Source organism: Ceratotherium simum, chromosome 30 (assembly GCF_057802395.1).
Source record: "Ceratotherium simum simum isolate JZ-2026a chromosome 30, ASM5780239v1, whole genome shotgun sequence".
Taxonomy (NCBI): Eukaryota; Metazoa; Chordata; class Mammalia; order Perissodactyla; family Rhinocerotidae; genus Ceratotherium; species Ceratotherium simum.
Genome location: NC_141929.1, coordinates 8063866 through 8086031, shown reverse-complemented (window position 1 = coordinate 8086031; position 22166 = coordinate 8063866). Strand labels below are relative to the sequence as shown.

The following is a 22166-nucleotide window of genomic DNA, read 5'->3' as shown; positions in this document are numbered from 1 at the left end:
CCAGACCCCACCAGGGAAGCAGCTCATCTCAGAAACAAAAGCAGAGGGAAAGTCTTCTCTTCCAGTCTGACAGACACCAACACCCCCAAACTAGCCCCTCATCAGTCCCAGAGAGCAGAAGGACAAAAGACCCCTGAGCTGATCCCCAACTCCCATGGGAAAGCAGCGTCCCCAAGAGCCAGGACCCCGGCTTGCAGACTTCTGTGATTCCACACCCGCCCAGTGTGGCCACCTTGTGGGTGCTTGGCTACCAGATGGTCACACTGAACTCACGTGGGTCAGAGCATGGCTTCTAGCAGGACCCAGTCAAGGTGGGGACCCAGGATAAAGGCCACCAAGTCTCAGCCAGGGCTCCCCAGTTCTCTTTAGTATCTCTTTAATGAGAACAATCTGGCAACAACATAAAATAGGCTCTTACCCTTTGTCCCAGTAATTCCATTTCTGGGAATCTGGCTTAAGGAAATAATCCTAAATATAGGGTAGAAAAACATGTTTCACAAGGATGTTCACTGCGGAGTTGTTTATAGTAGCATAAAATGAAACCACTGCACTGTCCATGGGGGAGAGGGTAGGAGTGATGATAAAATAAATGGTGGCTGAATATTTTATAGCCACTAAAATGGTAGTTCTGGAGATTATTGTTCAGAATATGGGATGTGCATACAATGTAACATTATGTGAAAAAAGACAAGTTATAAAATCATATGTACTGTAAGATTTGGGCTCTGTAAAAAAACTTATAATCAGGAAGGTAATATACAAAGTGCTAATGAGTGGTCTTGATATGATATTATCTGAAAGATTTCGTTTGTTCATCATCTGCCAAATTATCTTGATTATTCATGCATTGCCTTACTCAGGTTTGGGGTGTAATTTACATTCAGTAAAATTCACCCTTTTAGTGTACAGATCTGTGAGTTTCCACAAACATGTACAGTCAAGTAACCACCACCACAGTCGAGATATAGAATATTTCTATCGCCCCAAAAAGTTCCCCCATGCCTCTTGGTAACCAGTCCCCTCCTGTCCCAGCCACTGGCAACTGCTGCTCTGATTTCGATCCCTGTAGTTTTGCATATTCTGAGATGTCATATAAACGGAATCATACAGGACAGCTCGCCCTGCTTTTACAAGTAGAAATAACTTTTAATCTGTTTATTGTTCTCTTAGATGTACCTCTTAGAGCTGGATTTCCTCGCTTCCCTCAAGTGGAGGAGAATTTAATTTTTCTTTCTTATCTAACTCAGCCTTTACCCCATGCAGGAATCTCTTCTCCACTTTAGCTCTGATCGGCATGTTCAAATGACCAGGAATTATCAGTTATCTGTGAAATCGTCCCCACAGTGTGAAAGTACCGAGGATGAAGGTCCTTGGTTGGCGGTGGCTCACACCCGGATCCACAGCGCAGTGTGTGGGGGCTCTCAGTCCCGCTCTGTCCCGTTTCCCTTGCAGGCCTCGTGGCTCCTGCCTGGGCTCTGTCGGCGACGATGATGATAGTAAGAAGAATAGTGGCGGCAGCAGCAGTTAATTTTTCTTAATAAACTTTATTTTAAAACAGTTAGAGATGTACAGAAAAGTTACAAAGATGGTACAGAGAATTCCCATGTACCACACACCCCCTTTCCCCAATATTAATAGCTTACAAGAGCACGATACATTTGTCACAACGAAGGAACCGATATTGATATGCTGTTGTTCAAGTCCACACCTTATCCGATTTCCTTCATTTTTACCTCGTGTCCTTTCTCTGTCCTAGGAGCCCACAGTCGGGATGTTTAGTCATCCGGTCTCCATAGACTTCTCTTGGCTGAGACAGTTCCTCAGACTTTCCTTGTTTTGATGAGAACTGTTTTGAGGAATGTCCCGCAATTAGGGTTTGTCTGAGGTTTTTCTCATGGGTAGACTAAAATGATGGGTTTAGGGGAGGAAGACCCCAGAGATCAGGTTTAGTCTTTGTCACCAGAGTTCATTTTGCTGAGCTTTTCAGTATATTCCAAATGCTGTGCTAAACCCTTGACAAATTGGATCTCCTTTAAGACTCCTAATAATTCTGGTAAGTTCTCCTTTTACCACTGGAAGAAACGGGCTCAGAGAAGTGCAGTAACTTGCGTAAACGCACACAGTAAGTGGTTCAAACACAGGTCTCATTGATTCTCCAAGTTCTGCTTTTAGCCAATACTGCTTCAAATGGTGGGAAAGCAATACATCTGCTTTTTAAAAACAGTATGTATTTATTTATACCCAGCCTTTCCCCAAAAAGCCTGTGTTGCAACTTCTAATTAAGGCCACATTGAGGCAGCTAAAGCAGGGTCATGAGAAAGGCAGACGCACGCGGTGAGCGAGCCCTCCCTTGTGTCAAATCACACGTCTCAATAGCAGTCATCTCCTGGAACGTGTTGCCACGGGCTCGGTGCGGGCACTGGGCAGCACAGAGCCTCGTCGTGTCTCAGGGTTTCCGAGGAGGCTGTGATGGGAAGTAGAAGCCTCGAGGTCTTCTGCTTATGTGTCCAAGGTGCGATTCTAAAGAAGCGAGGCTGGCCCTTCCTTGGTTTGGATCGAGTTCACCCCTTTGTGGTCACACTGCAGCCTAGCTGGGATTCTCAGGACGGGTTTTTGTGTCTCTGTATCGTTTGGTGTGGTCTGGCAGTTTTCCGCATACACTGGTCGCCAGGTCTTAGCCCGTGTCCTCTGGCCTCTGTGCATATTGAGGGGTCAGCAGGCAGGGGTTTGAAGGCCAACCAGACCTTAAAAAGGGAGAGAGGCGATGTGGGCCACCAAGGAAAGGCCTTTGGCGCAACCAGGCACCCAGGTGTCATTGCTTCCTACAGGAGATTTTTAAAACATTTATTAATTTACTTTTAATATTTTAATTTAATTTTTGAGCATAATAACCAAAAAAAGCATCTTCCCAAGTGTGTTATGCATAGTGACTATAAGTAATACACGGATGAACATTTTTTATTTAGGAAAATGTTCCTTCATTTATTAAGAAAATAACAGTCACCTCCTAAACGACAGGCTCTGTTTAGGCACTTGGAGCAGAACAGGTGAGAATCCCTGCTGTCGTGGGGCTGAATCACCAGCAGGGCAGAAGACAGCCAGCAGCACGCACAGTAAACATTTGAATGTGGGTTTGGAAAATCAGCCTATAACCGAGTCCCCAGGCCCCTGGTTTCACTGGTACTCTCAGGACAAGACGTGCTGTTAGGGCTGAGTCATTTATTGCAGAATTTCGAGAACGTAATAGTGCAGGGGCTGCTGGAAGAGGGCAGAAGGTGAAGGGGAGCCGACACCTCTGCCTCTGGGATCCGCGCATAGAAGCATCTTGATCAGACATGCAGCTGCCTGGGTTCATGCTGAGGGGTGGGCCGTGTGCTGGTGAGAAAGGCAGGATGAACTTGGCTGCCTCCCCATCCCCCCAGGGGGTGAGCAGTCCCGTCGCTCACCTGGACCTGTGCAGGAGCCTCCAGCCTGTTCCCTGCTTCTACCAACTCCTCCCAGAGATGCTGTGAAACTTACCTAAAGCCCCTGCCATGTCCCCCCCCCGGGGAGTGGTACCAGGACCCCGAGCTGGGCCTACACGTCCCTCTGGGAGTGGCCTGCCCATCTCTCCAGGGCATTTCTTACCCTGGCCCTGCCTCCCTGAACACTCCCAGCTTCTTCCTGCCCCTGGGCCTTTGCACTGGCCATGGGCTCTGAGGCGCACCTTCCCTCCATCTTTCCGCGGAGCTCCAGCTCATAGCCTCCTGTCACCACACCACATTTTGACTCTTGGTGCAGCACTTGCTACTGTCCAGTAGTTTATTTATTGGGGTATTTTGTTTGTTTGCTGTCTCTTGCCCCCATTGGGCTCCTATCTCACTCACTGCTGTATCCCCAGCACCCAGCTGGAGCCTAGAACATAGTGGGTGCTTAATAAATATCTGTCAGATGAATGGACGAGCGAACAAATGAATGAACAGATCAGCTGATCAGTCACTCTTCCTTCCTGAGCTGGTGACTGATTGTTGGATCAGGGAAATTTGAGGCAGCTTAAGCCTTCATGCTCTCCGCCTCCCCCACCGCCACCAGATCTCAGCTTCAGCAGACAGAAATCGAAATTGCAAAACCTCCTGGAGGTCCTAAATCCTATGGTAAAATTACCTTGTTGGGCCTTGGATTTGAAACCGCACCTGCCTCGTGCTTGAGCACAGCATAGTGGTCAGGGCACCGACTCCAGAGTCAGTAGCTGAGTTCAGTCCTGGCCACACCCCTTCCCAGCTGGGTCACCTTGGGCAAGTCACATGACTTCCTGAGTCTCAGCTTCCTCATCTGTGCAATGGGGATGTCCCTGGCACCTGCTCCGTGGGACTGTCATGAGGATTAAAGGAGATGGCACTTGCCACGTGCCTGGGGAGTCTTGTGTGTGTCAGGTTTAGGAGATATTAGCTGCTGTTCTCAGCTGTGCTACACTCGCCTCTGATTCTGCTGAAGTCTGACTTCCTGGGGCCAGAGTGACAAGGACACTGCTGGTCCCTGGTAGCCAGTGCATCCCCTTGGCGCCTTCTCTCTGTGACGGTGGAACTCACTCACAGAGCAGTGAGTGGCTGTGAATTTCTTTTGCCCCACTCTCACCCCAGAGCTGACCGAGGATAGATAGCTTTGTCCTTCTTTCTTTCAACACAAGTTCTTGTGCCCTCGCCATGTGCCAGGCACTGGGGAGAGAGAGCAAGGACCAAGACAGGAGCCTGACCTCCCGGAGTGCAGCCTGGCCAGCAGGCAGACATCAAACAGAGGGCACATGATACAAGTCCACAGTAATTAACCCGGGTGTGGTGGGCACAGAGGGCACGGGGGGGATGTGACCCGGTGGGTTATGGGTTCCACAGGGTTGCAGGTTCCCCCCAGAAGTCCCATTGAGTAGAGGAGGAGGTGCCAGGGGTGGGCCCACAGCCTTTTTGGGATGAGAGCAGGCTGAGTTTTTGGTGCCGTCAGTGGGCCCGTGTCAGGGAGCACAGAAAGGGAGAGAAGTTCCCAGGGTGGGGTGGGAGTGGCTGGAGGCAGAAGCGAGACCAGACCTGTAGGCCTGTTGATGGGAGATGGGATCGTGGATTTTGTGGTTGGGCCACTGGGAGCCATTGAAGGATGCTCAGCAGGGGAGTGGGGGTTGGGTTTGCCGACTTGGAACGTGGCCCTGGGTGCTGAGTGGAGAGCGCATATCTGTGCGGAGAGACAAGGCGGGGAGACCAGTGGGGGGCTGTGACTGCTTCCTAGGCAGGGAAGGGTGGCAGCTTGCACACAGTGAGGGAGGGAGGGATCCAGGCTCCACCCTGCGCTGGGCTCCATGGACGCCAGGAGAACAATCTTCGGGCCTTCCCTCAGGTGCCCCAGTCTAGTCCCCACTCGGTGCCTCCAAGCACGTGTTTCCCCCACTGCCCCTCCTCTCCAACTGGACGCTGCCAGCTGGGAAATTCAGAGTTCCTTTGGTCTCTGAAGTTGCTGGGTTTCTGTACCAGCTCAGTTTGCTTGTTGCCAGTGTGGGGATGTTTTCTGGAACCTTCTTCTGAGGAGCAGATGTTGTGCCTGATCTTGTAACCCATGCATGTCTTTTTTCTTTTTTTGCTGCAGCCAACTGGGTACATGGAAAACTCGGTCTCCTACAGCGCTATTGAAGATGTTCAGCTGCTGTCCTGGGAGAACGCCCCGAAGTACTGTTTACAGCTCACGGTTCCTGGGGGAACGGTCCTCCTGCAGGTAGGATAAATAAACACGAATAAGGGCCGGCCCCGTGGCTTAGCGGTTAAGTGCGCGCGCTCTGCTGCTGGCGGCCCGGGTTCAGATCCCGCGCGCGCACCGATGCACCGCTTCTCCGGCCATGCTGAGGCGGCGTCCCACATACAGCAACTAGGAGGATGTGCAGCTATGACATACAACTATCTACTGGGGCTTTGGGGGAAAAAAATAAATAAATAAAATTATAAAAAAATAATAATAATAAATAAATAAACACGAATGAGCAGTTCTGCCCCCGTCCCCGCACTCACCCGCCTGTCTTTCCTCCAAGGGAGACGGCCAACTGTCAGGAGGAAAGGTTAACTTAGGGAGTTTTTTCCTCCAAGTATGAGAAAGGGGTAAACTGGGGCTCACGGTGGGGAAAGGAAAAGGGAATGTGCATGGATTGAGCTCCTACTGCATGCCTGCGACAGTCTAGGAGCTTTACGTGTTGTGTTTTTATTTTTCTTAAGAAACCTGAGGGGCCGGCCCGGTGGCGCAAGCGGTTAAGTGTGCGCGCTCAGCTGCGGCGGCCCAGGGTTCGCCGGTTCGGATCCCGGGCGTGCACTGAAGCACCGCTTGGCAAGCCATGCTGTGGCGGCGTCCCATGTAAAGTGGAGGAAGATGGGCACAGATGTTAGCCCAGGGCCAGTTTTCCTCAGCAAAAAAAGAGGAGGGTTGGCAGATGTCAGCTCAGCGCTGATCTCCTCACAAAAAAAAAAAGAAGAAACCTGAGAAATAGGTCTTCTGATCTCCTTTTTACAGATGAGGAAACTGAGGTATATGGGCTTGTTGTTAGGCCTTAAAAGGTTGTAAAAAGCAAGTAAGCAACAGATGCTACCTTTTGCTCTGTTTGAGCGAGGAGATTTCTTACTTCTCACTGATCAAAGTCTTTTGAGACTTTGATTGAAAGTAGGAGCTGTCTCCTCGGAAAAGTGTGCATTTCACGTGTGTTGGTCAGGACTGTTGTTTGGAAATGATATAGACATCGTTCAAATTATCTGAAGCAAAAAGAGGATTTGATGCTATAAATATATTAAAGTAACTAGTCAGGCAAAGCTGGATCCAGGAGTCAAATGAGATCATTAATATTCAGTGTCTCTCTCTCCGTCTCCTGGCTCTGCTTCTGTGTTGGCTTCATTGTCAGGCAGGATCTCTCCATATGGTGGGAAGGATGGACTTCTCGCAATCTCAAGCCGCATTCTTGGATCTTGTAATCCTTTAAAATGTGACAGCCCTTTTTCCTTCCACTGTCTTTCTATCAAGTCTCATGGAAGGTTCCCGAGTGGCTCTGCAGTAGTCCCTTGCACCCCAGGGAATACCCTGCCATGGGTTACATGCCTACCCTTGACCACAGGCAGTTGTGCACTTTCATAGCCCTACCAGGACCCTGGGGCCAGGGAGAGGTGGGTCCACCAAGAAAGGAATTGTGGCAGAAAAACGTCACATGGCCACTGCAGTACATACGTGTGACATGTTCTGTATCATTTCAGGGAGAGCCACCCCAATTTCCAGCAGGGATCCCAAGTCAGAAACCCCTCGTCTAGAGAGAAAGTACTCTCTTGTCATTGGGAGAACGGTCTGTCCTGGCCTTTCTTTTAGGAGCATTTTCTTTCTAACTTTGTCACTCCGGGGAGACCGGCTCTGAGCCCAAAGAGAAGTTCCTTAAAACCTGTTTGAAAAGTGGCCATTGGCAGGGCCGGCCCCATGGCATAGTGGTTAAAATTCGGCATGCTCCCCTGCGGCAGCCTGGGTTCGTGGGTTCGGATCCTGGGTGCAGACCTACTCCACTCATCAGCCATGCTGTGGTGGCAACCCACGTACAAAATAGAGAAAGATTGGCATAGATGTGAGCTCAGAGCTAATCTTCCTCAGCAAAAAAAAAAGGGGGGGGCCCACTGGATTGCATAACAACATTGGGGCCAAGAGGCACGCAGTTCGGCCTCTGAGGAATGCTGAGCTCTACATGCTGAGTGTAACAGCTAAACACCCTTTCGAGAAATCCCGTTCTTTACTGTCATCTCTTGGAGGACACTCAAACACACCTTCCCTGCCCGTCTCCTTTCTGCTTCAGTCTCACACTCTGTACTCAGCAGTTTTCCTTTTATCTTCCCTCACCTTTTCCCTCCTCACCTCCAGCCTGCAGAGCCTTCCTCTCTGTCCTTCCTGCCCACTTGATGGCTGCAGCCGAGTGTGTGAAGGGGGTGGTTAGTTCCGGCCTCCTTGGGCTTGGCGAGAGCAGCGGTGGAAGATTGGGGGCAAGAACAGGATTCTGTGGAAAGGTGAGAAGAGGGAAGGATGCCAAGAAAATCTTATTGAACCACAGAGCCCTGAGCCGGGGGAGGAAGGTGAATAAGCCCTCAGCCCTGTCCTTAAAGAGCTCAGGCCCCTGGGAGACAGAGCCATAAACAAATGACCAGAGAGATAACAGCTAAAATAGAAGCAAGTCCCGGATGACTGGGAGCCCAGGGCAGAGAGTGACTCACTTGCCCCAGGGATGCCAGAGAAGGCTCTCCCGGGATGGCAACGTTAGAGCTGGGCGTAGAGGGACGTAGGAGTGTGCCAGGATGGGGGTACACACTCTGGGCAGAGGGAATGCAGGTGTACCGTGTGACTGTGGGGGAGGGGGTATTTGCTGCCCTGAAGGAGATGGGAGGGGAGTCAGGACCCTGTGGGTGCATCCAGAGCTGTAGGGTCACAGCCAGATCACACGGGTCTTGTTAGCTGAGTGAAGAAGCCACAGCTCTATTCTGAGGGCAATAGGGAGCCATTGAAAGCTCTTAAGGGATAGAGGGAACAATAGGGGGCCAGTCTGATTGTAGGGCAGAGGGGGCTGGATGTGTGAGTGCCAGAGGGAGGCAGGAGAGAGGGAAACCCTTGAAATAGTCCAGCTAGAGGAGGGAGTTCCTGAGCTGCCATCTCCCTGGGTATAGTGGTCGCTGCTCCACCGGCAGGAGGGCCTCAGAGCTTCTGGGGCTGGAGGGGACAGCATGCCCCCAAGGACTGGGAGCCTCACTCGCCCTGGGAACAGAGGAGCAGTGAGGCTGTGAGGGATGCGGGTCACTGGGCATCGCCTGGAATGTCCCTTTAACCCAGGCTATGGCTGCGGGCCGGCTGTGATGACTCGCCTGGCTGGGGCAGTGGCCTCACGTCAGAGCTCCCCCTGCCGTGCTGACGAGCAGGCGGGCTGGCCTGTGACTGCCCCCTGCTCCAGTGGACGCAGAGCCCAGGAGCCAGAGGCTGGAGCAGGAGAGCAGGAGGAAGAGGAGGCGGGGGCCAGCGGCTCCTAGGATCCAGAGCTGGATTCCGAGCTAGGGCAGGGGACGCAGACCCAGCCTCCACCCCATCACCCGGGAGCCCAGGTGCGTGCAGCCCCGCCCCTGCCCGCCGGGTCTCTCCCTTGCTGTCATTCCCATCGGCTTCTACCTTGCTTCCTTCTTGTCATCCCCCTCCTCCCTCTCCCTCCCGTGATTCATGGGTGGCGTGTGGCCATCTGGTTATGTAAATGGGTTCCGAGTCATCGTGGAGAGGGGCTCCAGGCTGGGAGGTCTGTGTGGTTATGGGGCGGCCGGGGGGCACCTGGAGCCCGGGGTGGTAGCCTGAGGTGCCGGGCAGGCACTCCTCACATGCAGTTGTGACAGTCGGTGGGATCCTTTGCTCTGGGCTTGTCCCCTTTCACATGACAGGACCCGGAGCTGTGGTGTGACAGAGAGGTGGGCAGGAGGACTGAGGAGCAGCCAGGTGTGCGCAGGGGCCAAGGCCGACTTGCAGAGCTTCGTGTGGGTGCTTCTGGTCGGCTGAGGAATGAAGATGCCTGGAGCTGTGCTGTCCCCACAGCAGCCACTAGCCACACTGGGTTGTCTGCATTTAAATTTAATTGATTACGTCAAATGAAGAATGCAGTTTCTCAGTCCTCTAGCCGCATTTCAAATGCTCAGTAGCCACATATAGCTGGCGGCTACCGTATTGGACAGTGCGGATAAAGAACATTTCCATCGTCACAGGAAGTTCTATTGGATGGGGCCGGACCCTAGAACTTCCCATTTTGACCCATGCTCTGTGCACTGGACCCCCCTCCCAGGGGAAGTAACCTCGGAATGCAAGGGAGTCTTTAGTATTCCAGCATTCCTGCAGCCCTGAGTGGGGTCCCATCCTGCTGCCTGTGGCACAGCTATTCTCTCCGTAGGGGTGATGTCAGGGACTTTCGGGGGTCCCTCCCCTAGCCTGCCTGGTCCCTCTGTCTCTCCTTCTCTCTTTCAGGTTCTCTGTTGTATGTGTGTGTCTGATTTCTCTGTCTCTCTCTGACACTTTTTCTCTCTCTCTCCCCTCCGCTTCTATCCTCTCCCCTCCTCTTCTCTCTCTCTCTTGCTCTATTTCATTTTCTGCTTCTCTTGTGGTTTCTCTTTGTCTGGTGTCCTTCTCTGGGCTTCCTTCTACACCTCGCTGCACCCTGTGCCCTTCTCTCTGTGCATCTCGACTTAACTCTCTCTGTGTCCCTCCTGCTCTCTCCATTCCTCCCTCTTCTCTCTCCAACCCTCTCCCGGGGACCTCCTTATAAAGGTGCTTTGTTAGATTTGGAGTCGGTGCCTCACTCAGACGTCTGGGAACTGACCTATCTGAGTTCAAGGAAGGTTAAGAGACGCTCTGAGGCAAACGTACCTTCTCCCCAGCCCGGACAGCCGAGCAGTCTGCCAGCAGGTCAGGTCTCCAGACAGAGGCTCCACGCCTTCCAGCCTGGGTCCAATTGGTGTGTTTCTGGATGCTTTGTGCTTTTCAACGTGAGCTCCCTAATGCCGTGTTATTAGAATCCCTGGTTACAGAAAGGACCTATTTATCTTCCCTCCTCCCTTCATGCCCTTTCTGCTGGTGTTTCACTGTGAGGAGGTAACTACATAAGTATGAAACGGTACAATCAAAGCATCCCAGGGGGTGCCTTGCCGGCTCATGGGGTGGAGTAGGGGCAATTAAAGAGCTGTGTGGCTGCAGATCATCTTCTGGAGACTTCTGCCTCGCAGTTGGGTTTCTGCCCATCCTTGAGAAGTGGACAGAGCCCACTGCTCCTAAAACAAGGTTTCGGCTGGGGCCGAAAACAATGAGACTTTCCTTCCCCAAGGCCTTTTGCTTCTTTCTGAAATGATTTCCAAGACCTGCTGTTCTCATTGATGTTCCAGAAAGTCTCTCGGGGGGCCGGGCAACTGTTTACCCTGACACTGGCAGCAGGGGCAGAGACAGGGCAGGGTCTCTTCTTACTGGAAGCTGGAGAGAAAGACCTTTCCGGTCTGAAAAGCACGTGCTGTTTTTTCCCTAAGAAGTCACCCCTGTGCACCCTTGGCTGTTTTTCTTACCTCTCGAGACAATACAACAATCAGAGAGAACTTGGCAACTTTCAAAGAGGAAATTAGGCAGAATTTGCCTGGAACGAGGCCCTCTCAGCATTAGAAAGATTTATCAGCAGGAGAAGTTGGCGCTGGCCTGAGCAGGCCTGCCTGCTTCCAGGGCTCTTTCCCATGCTCGGGTTGAGGCTCCCGAGTGACCCTCAGGACTCCAAGCTGTGCCCTGTGACATCCTGGTTCGGCCACCCGAGGATGGGGATTATGCAGAAACTTGCCCTCTCCCGTAGGCCAGGCACAGCCCTGTCCACTCTCCCTTTCCTTGGAAGACACTTAGAGATGCCGGCGCTGGGATTCCGGATGTCCCCAGAGGCTCTGTCCTTTTTCAAAACCAGACAAGCCAAAGGAAGGAGTAGTTATGGCCCAGCCTCATTACGACCTCTCTAACTCCATCAGCAAGAGGGGAAGTGGCCGTGAGGATGCGGTGGCTGCACCGCCAGCTGCCTCCCCCTCTTCTGGAGGAAAGGTCTGGCCCACCCTCTTATCTGTGGGGTGGGGCCTCTTGGTGATTGGAACAGCTGCCCAGTCCTTCCTCCTTCCCCTTTGTCAGCATAATGCTTTGAGATTTCCCAGCCCAGTTCCTGGAGCCCAAAAGAGCTCAGGCACATGGCTCTCATGTTGCAGGGTAGACAGTAGAGAGAGCAGGCAGTGAGGTCAGACTGAGTCCCAGCCCAGCTCTACCATGCTCTAGCTGTGTGACCTCAGGCAGCAGGAATAACCTCTCTGGGCCTCTTCTTTATCTATGAACTGGACCCATGATACCTGTCTCCTTGAATGTTGTGAGGGTCAGTAACATTACATGTAAAATACCTGTCATTGTGCCGTACATAGTAGGTGTTCAGGAAGAGACTGCCATGATTATTTCTAGAGTCTTAGTCAAGTACAACTTGGGGAAGAGAGGGTATCAAGACTGAATGGTTCTTTTGAAGTTTTACTGCACATGAAATTTTCTTCAGTGAGCAGAATGAGTATAGTGATGCTTCATCCATCCATCCGTCTGTCCACCCACCCATCCGTTTATCCATGTGTCTGTCCACTCATCTATCCACCCATCCATCCATCCACTCATCTATCTATCCATCCATCCACCTATCCATTTATCCATCCATCCATCTATCCACCCTTCCATCCATCCACCCAGCCTTCCAGCCAACCATCCACCCACCCATCCATTTATCCATCCATCTATCCTTCTAGCCAGCCATCCACCCACCCATCCATTTATCCATCCATCCAGCCAACCATCCATCTATCCATCTATCCTTCTAGCCAGCCATCCACCCACCCATCCATCTATCCATGTATCCATCCAATCAATCATTCATTCATTCAACAAGTCAGCCAATCTTCCACTGAACAAACATCTATCCAGGTTTCGTGGACCTGGAGAGTGAATAAGTCAGATGTGGTCCCTGACCTCACAGAGCCCGCAGCCTGGAGAGGAAGAAGAACAAAGAAACAAGCGATTACAAGACAGTGTGATCTGTTGATGAGGTGTCATCACCTGATGTGGTCAGGGGTGGTGAGGGGGAAGGGACCACTGAGACAGGCATTCTGGAGAAGTGACATTTCAGGTGAGGCCTGAAGGGCAGGGAGTTCAGCAGGCGACGAGGGAGGGCAAGAAGGCAGAGTGCTCCTGGTGGGGTGCACTCTGTGTGAGAGCCAGACAAGAAACAAGGCCAGCCAGGTTACAATAGGTGACGCTGCAGTGACAAGCAGCCCGAGATTCTAGGTGGCTTAAAACAGCAAAGGAGTATTTCTCACTCACGCTGCGTGTCCGTCTTGGGACAGCTGGGGCCTCTGCTGGTGGAGCACATACCATCTGGAACGTTTCTGGTTACCAGGCCGGGGGGAAGGGAGCCTACTAGATAGTGCACTGGTTCTTAAAGGCTTCCCCTGGAAGTGACGCAGGTCACGTCAGCTCACATTTCGTTGGCCAAAGCAACGAATGGCTCTCTGTACCTGCTACGTGCTAGAAGGAGAGCTGGAAACACTGGGGAAGGACACTGATGAGACCACAGCAAGTCTGGGCCTTAGATTCCTCATCAGAAACAGGGCAGGAGAGGAAAGGTTGGGCTAGAGTTGGGTCCTTCACCTGTGGTCCATGGTATATTCTGAATCTGCATGCACAATTGTGTGTGTGGTGTGTGCACAGTGTGTACATTACTTGAGAGTGAGTCCATAGTTTGTTTCAGGTTCTCAAAGGGTTTCAGGTTCCCGTAAATCTCCCAAGCCTGAGAGTCCCTGGACAGGGTGATCCTTGAAATCCCTGTGAGCCTGTGATTCAAAGAGCCTCGTTCGTTATAATGGACGAATACAGCCGAGGCCTCTGTCTTCCTCTGAAGGGCAGCCAGCCTCTCCATTCCACCTCTCTTCCCAGTCAGGCTGGGGAGTAATGAGCCTGGCTGGTGGAGTGGGAGAGAGACCTTTGCTCTCTCTGCCTCCCCAGGGAAGGAGGCGCAGGGGAGCTGGGCAGCAAGACTGTTCCTTGGCTGGTATCTCTGCTCTTTGCCTTACGTGTAATTCATTCACTCAGCAAAGTTTTTAACACCAGCCACACTGGGAAGGTAGCAGTTAATCCTCCTGGTTCCTGCTTCCTTTCCCAATCCTGTGGGCATGGGATAAGGGTCTAAGAGTGGCCGGAAGGAGTACAGGGAAGTCAAGCAGGGAAGGTGGTCCTGGCCAAGGCCCTGGGGAACCTTCCTTGGCCTGTGGCCATATCACTCCAGCCCCTACTTCCGTCTCTGACTCTCTGACCTCCTGCCTCCCTCTTATAAGGACCTTGTGACTACACTGGCTCACCCAGATCATCCAGAATGACCTCCCATCTCAAGATCCTTAACTTAATGATGTCTGCAAAGCCCCTTTGCCACCTAAGATAACATATTCACAGGGGATTAAGATGTGGACAATCTTGGGGGGTCCTTTATTCGGCCTACCACACCTGTCCCTCTCTCTGGCCACCTTGGTGTGTTAAAAAACATAGAAATTGTTGTGGACCAGGAGCATATGGAGCCAGCTCATTCTGGCTTGTACCGGCTCCTAAGAGCCAATCGTGTGCGTCTCTTCCCAACTCTGGTCCAGGGCCGTCCCCCTTGTAGCACGGAATCAGCCAGGTGGGATCTTTCATGGCGCGGGGGTTGGCACGTGCTGTGATCGGGGCCCCTCTATCCCGGAGAGCCTGTCGTTACACATTTATCAGCTCCGCTCCGGCCGTGGCTGCCTCTGGTGCTGCTCCCTGCTGTTTGCAGAGTGTCTACAGGTGCCAGGCACTGCGCTCAGGAAGCATTGACATGGATTAGCTCATTGTTTGGGATCTTTGCACCACTCTCCTGAGCATGGGATGTATTTTCTCATTCTAATGAACGAGAATTGTCATGAGACCACAGAGCTCGGTCAGCGCTAACAGGAAGTGACCCAGCCACGTACTCTCCAAGGTGCTGCTGGTCCCCATGGCAGACTCCCTTTCAGCGTCCACCTCCCCAGTGAGGTGTCACAGGCTTTGTGTCATCAGAGGACTTGCTCAGGTCACACTTCTAGACCATGGCAGAACCAGGACTTGAACCCAGGTCTGTTGGAGACTCAACCACTGCTGATGTCCCTGCATCACACAGAGGGTGTCCCCTAGCCTTCTCCCCACTCAGGGCAGAAACACAAACTCACCTTGCCTCCAGGTGCTGGTGTGAATCTGTTCAGGCTTTGGAACAAGTCTCTGAGCTCGATTCCCTGCTGCACAGGCCACTGAACCGCTTCGTTTATTCAAGCCCAGAGATTTCCCCGAACTCTGCCCTGGGAGAGCGGCTGCTGTGTCATCGATGGTTTGGGTGAGGAGGTGGGGGTAGTTATCTGGATCTCCTTGAATGAAAGTGTCCCGGAGTTGTGCATGCTTGTGCATGCATGTGTGCACGTGTGTGTTTGTGTGGGTTGGGGGCAGAAAGTGGACGTTCGTGCTTGGAGAGAGCTCTGGCCTTTGTGAGAGTCTGTTCACCATCGGCGTCAGGTCACTGGAGCAGAGGGCTGTGGAGTCAGGCGGAAGTGGACACTGCATTTCTGCCCTTGGGGGTGGTCACCGGAAAACTTGGAACATTGTAGTTTGCAGCGTGAGTCCAGCCACCTGGCCCCCACCTGCTGGCTGTGAGCCATGGGAAAGTTTTTAACCTCCCGAGCCTTGGTTTCCTGATCTGTACCACAGGGATGACGATGCTGACAGTACCAGCTTCCCAGGGCAGACTTGCGAGGACTGAAAGGAGCCAGTCCATGCCAAGGGCTTAGTGCTGTGTCTGGCGCGCGTGAAACATGCTGTAAATATTGCTATTGCCACCAGCAAATCCACTAGACCCGCCGGTGGGAGCAGCAGCAACACACCTCAGAATCGATAGGGACTTCCTCAGGCCACGTTATTTAATGTTGATGGTGATGGTGACAATAATGACATTGGCTGCATTTTTGTTTGACCACCTACTGTGTGCCAAACACGGTTCTAGATGCTTCACAGGAGTCGTTCCTCATCCTCACAGCATCCCTGCAAGATCGAGGATGTTGTCCCCATTTTACAGATGAGAAAATCGAGGCTGAGTCGCCCAGGTCTCTGATCTCAGGTGGCGTGGATCAATGAAGGTTTTGCTTGAGTTCTAGGTCAGCCTGAGTTCAGGGCTGAGGCCTTCTCCCACGACTGTCTGCAGTTGGCGGGAGGAGCTGTGGTTACATCGGCTGGAAGCCAGGCTGTCTGAGTCTGAATGCACTTAGTTGACATGAGGCCAGTTTTTCCCTCTGTGAAATGGGCACAATGTTACCCACCTCACAGGGCTGTTGTGAGGACTGAAAAGAGAAGATGTGGGTAACAAGCGCCAGGTGCCCAGAGCAGTCCTTGTTACAAAGGAGGCCCAGACAGCTCCCGCCGTCATCATCACACCCCCATGCCTCCTCCGCATTCATCCTGGCCCTTCCTGTGATCCTAAATAAGTCAAGATGTGTAAAGCTCTTCCAGCCACCAGTGTCTGAAGTCACCCATACCCAGCAGAATAAGCACAGTGGCAGCAATGACTTATTTCAGAAAAGTCCCCCTGGTTACCACTTCTGTTTCGATTTTGCACCCAAAGAGTTCAGCTTGGTGAACCCCTCGGAAGTCCTGTGAGGGTCACAGAGCAGACTGTCGGACAGAGCAGGCTGGGGCTCGCATGCTGGCCACTAGAATGTTCTGACGTGCTGCAGGCTGGTGACCAACCTTGCTGTCCTGTTCTTGTCGTTGCAGGCTGCCAACAGCTACCTGCGAGACCAGTGGTTCCATTCTCTGCAGTGGAAGGTAAGTCCTGCCTCGGGTGCTTGTTTGAGGCGGCCGCCTCTGTCTTGGGCAGCTGGTGGTGCTGGCGTGAAGCTGGTCTGTCGTCTCGAGGCGTGAAGGTGGAGGCTCTTGCCTCCCGGAGGCCCAGCTGAGGAGCTTTGCTCTATCGTAGAAAAGCCTCTCCTGCTCACACAGTGATGTTCGATGCCTTTCTCCCCGCAGTGGTGAAACGGCATCCCCGCCCTGTTGGCCGTTGACTTTGCTCATGAGCCTTGTAGCATTGTGTCTGCTTCCACAAGGATCGTGGAGCTGCTTGCTCTCAGAACAGGGGCGCGCCTGGGGGAATGGGGGTGGCAGGACTTCAAGGGCTCCAGATCCTGGGTTGAAAGTAACTTCTGAAGGCTGCACCAAAGGTAAATTTACCAGAGATTCAAAAATCCAACCGTATTTCCCTAGTCTTCACTTCCTTTCAGTTACCTGGTTCTTTGGCCTAATTTCCCGGTTCCGGCTCTGCATGAGATGGGCCAGAGCCTTTTAGCACAAAGGGGAATTAGTCCTCTACTGGTCAGTTTCAAGACCCAGGGGCCAGATCTGCTGAGAAGGGTCCTCCCAGCCCCGTGGGGAGTCCACGTTCTGCTCCATGGCTCAGGACCAGGCTGTGGAACGTGCGGTCAGCTTTCTTTTGAGTCCCACCTCCCTGTCTCTCCACCTTCTGATCTTTTAGTTTAGAATAAGCTGTGACAGGCCTGTGGCCTTGTGGAGCCAGCAGAGTGTGGCTGGAATGACCCGTACATGTCCTGAGCTGTCATCTTTACAGTAAGCTGGAGAGCCATGGAGGATGGGCAGCTGGCCCTGTGCAGGGCTTAAGGCCATGTGCCATGTTGGGATGACCAAGGGAACATTCCAAATTCCTCTCGTGCCTCTGGGGGGCTCTCATCACAGCCGGGCGGAGGACGGAAACACAACCCCGGAAAATCGCATTCCTGGTCCCAAAGAGGGCCACTCCCCTCCTTTCCCCCTGACAGCTGCAGGTCCCCTCTTTGTGCCTGGGTGGCAGTCTCAGAGGCTGACTGTGAGTCTCCAAGTTAGGGCTGAGAAGGAAAAGGACTAGCATTTATTGAGCACCTACTGTGTGCCAGGAACATGAGGCTAGGCTCACCGTGTCCTTTTCACCCCGCCACAGCCTCATAAGGTTGATTATTATCATTGCTCTCATTTTGTGTATGGGAACGGTGAGGCTCAGACTGGAGCCCAACTCCCATGGCTAGTAAGAGCCTGAGGCAGGGTTCAAGTCGAGGTCTTTCCCCTACCTATAGGTTTCTGAATGCAGGCAGAAGGCTCCCAGTGGCAGCTGAGGAGACGAGGTGGCACATGCCTGCTCACAGAGTCAGCAGGTGCTGCTGAGAGCTCAATTTCTGCAGGGAGGGCGTCCCTAAGGCCTGGCTCTCTGTGGCCAGGTGTGTCCCAGGACAGGCAGGGCGTACGTCAGGACCTGCTGGAGGCCACCTGGGAGTTAAATGCCAGAGCAGTTGAGAAGGAGGGGGGGATAACAGGTGGCGGTGGTCAGGGGGCTGCCTGAAGGAGGGGGCCATTTCACTGCCACAGACAACGGCTGCCTAGAGTCGTCTGTCCATCGTCCCCCCCGCCCCCCGCCCCATTCTCCCTGTGTGTTTTCCATGTGAGCCCTCAGTAGGTGATCGCCTTGCTTGTTTCTTAGCTCAGGAGGAGGCAGAAAGTACTTGGAGACGTACTGCCCACCCAGTGGGCTGGGAGGAGCCGTCATTGAAGAGGTGGCCGAGATCAGTGTCAAGGGAGAGGCTGTCTCTAGTGGTTTCCACAGAGCTCTGCTTTCCACCTCGCCCTGGTTGATGTTTTCCTCAACAGCGACCTACGGGAACCCCTGAAAGGCACTGGTTGTGATATCTGTGAATATTATGCAGCTCCGAGGGATGACTAAGATGGTGGGCATAGAAAACTGAATATCTGGAGACCGTGACTGGCTGGTCATTGAAACGTAGGAATTCAGACGTCAAGGATTGCATGTGGGGCTTAGACAGCTGATCAGGCAAGTACAGAACTGGGATCCCTGGGTTTCTAGCCATTCTCATGAGACCTGGATGTCTGGACTCAGTTTTGGTGGTGTTCAGTTTGTTTATGGTTGTTAAATTTAATCAGTTAAATTTAAAAAAAGCAGCATCCAGGAAGTCAAGTCAGGGTGTCAAGGAACCAGCAAGTGCTCAGCAATGTGCTGGCTTTTTTGCCAGGTAATGAATGGTGGCCTTTGTTCTCACTGTTTTAGCATTCCCTTGTGTCAGACATGTGTGAGCCATTGGCAGTTTTTCCCCTTTGATAATTGCCCCCCCATTAATTCAGGTATGCTGCCACCAGGTGGCAGTGGTATCTCAGTGTCAGCTACTTGATTTCCTGTGGCTGTTCGCTACCCAGTTTTGATGATATTTGAGGCAGCATGCTATCCTTCCTTTTAAAATGGCAAAGAAACCTACAGTGTTTTGGAGGCACTGCCGGCTATCGAAATGAGCTAAGAGACTGGTTTCGAATCCTGGTTCTATAGCTTACTCATTTGTGGTCTGTATAGATTCTAGCAAGTGTTTATTAATTCACATGCAATTACTAGTACTTACGATGTGCCAGGCATGGCTAGGCGCTTTTCTATTTGTTGTCATTCAGCATCTGAGGGAACTAAGACTCAGAGAGGTCTAGTGACTTGCCCATAATCACACAGCAGATTTCAATACAGATCTGTGTGGCCGCCCTGCCTCCTGCTTGATCCAGCTGTGCCTGATTCTGAGCTTTGGACTCTTCAGGCCACTCAGGGTGTGACCCCCTGCTGCTTCTGACACCGCCACTCTCTCCTCCATATTTACAACTGGCCATTTTGGGTTTTTGCCTTTCTTTTTTCATTTCGTTAATTGAAAAAAATCAATAGAACATCAAAATTAAGGACTTTAGAAATCCCACAACCTCAGCTTGAATTTTTAAATTTTCTAAATGTTGTTTTTGTCATTTTATCTTCTACACCGCTATATATTTGTATACAGTCGCTGCACGTACAGCATTCTGTTTGTAGAGAACGTTACCTCTTAAATACTGTGTTCCTGTCGCTTCAGTTTTTATGGAGTTATGCTGGTGTCTCTAGAGCATTCTCCACGAGGGTGGTATCACCTCCAATGGGGCCAAAATTGGTTCTTTGGGGCTTAAGAAACTTAAGTTATTACAATAGTATGTGGCCCTCCAAAGTTCAACCTGGCAGAATCTTATTGTTTAGTATTTAATTTCAAAGGGAGGAGGGCAAATGGGGAGGAACTGTCTAAAAAGGCTCCTCAGGGGGGATAATGATGAAAAAAAGGTTGAGAAACGCTGCTGTAGAATCTACCTCAGACTGTGTTGTGGAACAAGGCAGAGTGTAAATAAGATAACTCTGTGATATTCTTGCCGATCTCTGTTCTGTCCTGGAAATCTCGTCCTTTTAGTGACCTCAACTCTGAATTTCAGTGCATTCACAGCCATCGCAGTCCATCTGGGGAGTTTCCTCAGCGCTGGACACTGTTTTGAGTATCATCTCATCTCACTGAATAGTCTGTTGTTATCGAGGTTTGCAGGGGAGGAAATTTGAGTCACTTGCCCAAGGTCCCAAGACCACCCAGAGGGGGAGCAGGGTTTGACCCACAACACCCCAGCTACCTGGGACCCCCTTCCGTCCTGAGCAGCTCTGCTCTTCCTCTCGGCCTCCCGCCCTCAGCCAGCACTAGTCAGGGAGACCCAGGGGCCTGGAGCACTGCAGGACAACCAGCACCTCCCGTCCCAGGAAGCAGGGTGGGATGGGGTTACTCCGGGTGATGGGATGGCAGCTCCAGCCCTCCCAGGATCTGCTGGAGCAGAGCACGTTGTCCTGAGGGCTCCCTGGGGAGGCCAGCCCTGTTTGGTTTAGGCGGTTTGGCCCCTGAGGCCAATTCCTGGGAGGGTGGAAGCATAAACAGTTGGTACCGAGTCATTTCTGACTCAGAGATGTACCTTGGAGGCCAGGTCCTGTGGAGACAGGCCTGTCTGTGTGTACAAGGTGGACAGGCCTGTCCGCGTGCGCAAGGCTGTGAGGGACAAGCCCGTCTGTGTGTACAGGGCCGTGAGGGGACAGGCCTGTCCACGTGCGCAAGGCTGTGAGGGACAAGCCCGTCTGTGTGTACAGGGCCGTGAGGTGACAGGCCTGTCCACGTGCGCAAGGCTGTGAGGGACAAGCCCGTCTGTGTGTACAAGGCCGTGAGGGGACAGGCCTGTCTGGATGTTCCAGGCTGTTAGGGCACAGTGTGTGTTTACGAAGCTGAAGAAGACTTGCCTGTTTCTATGTCCAGGGTTTGAGGCAAGACCCAGCTGTACACAGCTGTGAGGGACAGGCCTGACAGGGTGGACAAAGCCCTGGACGACAGGCTGGGAGAACCCAGCTGGGAGGAGACACACACCAGGCCCATAAAGAAGCCCCGAGAAGCAAGATACATCTTTGCATAGCTGGGGCTCCTGGTGCCGCCAGGTCTGAAAAACAGCCTTTTCATTTCCTGAGAGGGGCTCCTCAGGCTGTTGCACAGAGTCTTGAAAACCGAGGTGGTTTATCCCCAGGGGAAGCTAGGTCACTAAGAACAGCCCCAGGGGCCGAGCCAGAGTGCTGGGGCAGAGGAGGAGACTGGGGTGAGACAAGAAGATGGCCTGTGTTCCTGTCCCGTGTTCCTGTCCCGAGGCTGTCAGGCAGGGGAATGCACCTGACTGGGAAAATCCCAGCTCAGGTTTTCATCCTCTCTGGCCTTCTGCCCTGGCTGCGCTGCCTGCTTCTCCCGAGCACGGTTTCCCAAGCCCCTGGGGCAGCCACAGCCTCACGGTCGTCACCCTTGTCCAGGGCTCTGTCCCTCCTCTTTACTGAGTAGGAGGGTGGAAAAGAATGTGGGGTTCGTGTGTCTGTCTGTGTGTGTGTATGTGTTGGTGTGAGGGGGTGGCCGTGTTCTGAGTGTATTGGGTGTGGAGTGTGTTTATTTGGGCCTCGGTTTTCTCCTCTGTGAGATGGGGATGACACCAGCACCTCACTCCTTGGGTCACTGTGGGGATGGGACGCTGTGTTGTTTGTGAAGCCCGTAGAGGGGAGCCCGGCAGGAGTCCATTCTGGAAGAGCATCATCACGCACACCCCTGTCACTTGTCTGAGTGTGTTGGTGAGTGGGAGGGGGTGGCTCAGCCCTCCCCCCTCTCCTCCCAGCCCCTCCAGTGCCCCCACGTGGCACAGCTGTAAGGCTGAGGATGGCTGGGACGGCTGTCCTCGGGAGGGCCCTGCCCTGCCCTGCCCGGCGCGGGCCATGGAGCAGTTCCCCTAGGATTTTGAGCGCTACTCTGCCTGGCACTTTATGCTCATTTGTTCCCTCAGTCTTCGTAAGCGTTCTGCGAGGTCTTCACTACCCCATGTATAGATGAGGCGACTTGAGTCTAAGGGGACGAAGGACATCACCAGGGACAGTGGCTCCTAACCATGCCACATCCAGCTTTCACATCAGGCCCTGGGCTGTGCCCAACACGGGGTGAGCCCGTCCTGTGCTCGGAGCCCCCGCTGAGGCACAGCCCCCGTCAGGGTCCCCAGTGCACAGATCAAGAACTGGAGGCTCAGAGGCCAGGGCCGTGGGGGCTGAAGCCTAGCTTCTCTCTCCCATCGGGCCGTCCCCTTGGGTAACAGGCTGGACCTGTTGCCCCATT

General features: G+C 52.7%; 1 protein-coding gene across 1 annotated transcript in view; it reads left to right on the top strand.

The window, feature by feature from the left end:
- The window catches only part of CMIP (c-Maf inducing protein), a 239097-nt gene that overhangs the window by 140404 nt on the left and 76527 nt on the right, over positions 1 to 22166 (top strand). The window contains exons 2-3 of the mRNA XM_087419884.1: positions 5608 to 5733; positions 16393 to 16443. Coding sequence (XP_087276010.1) covers positions 5608 to 5733; positions 16393 to 16443 — 177 coding nt within the window. The remainder of the gene's footprint in view (positions 1 to 5607; positions 5734 to 16392; positions 16444 to 22166) is intronic.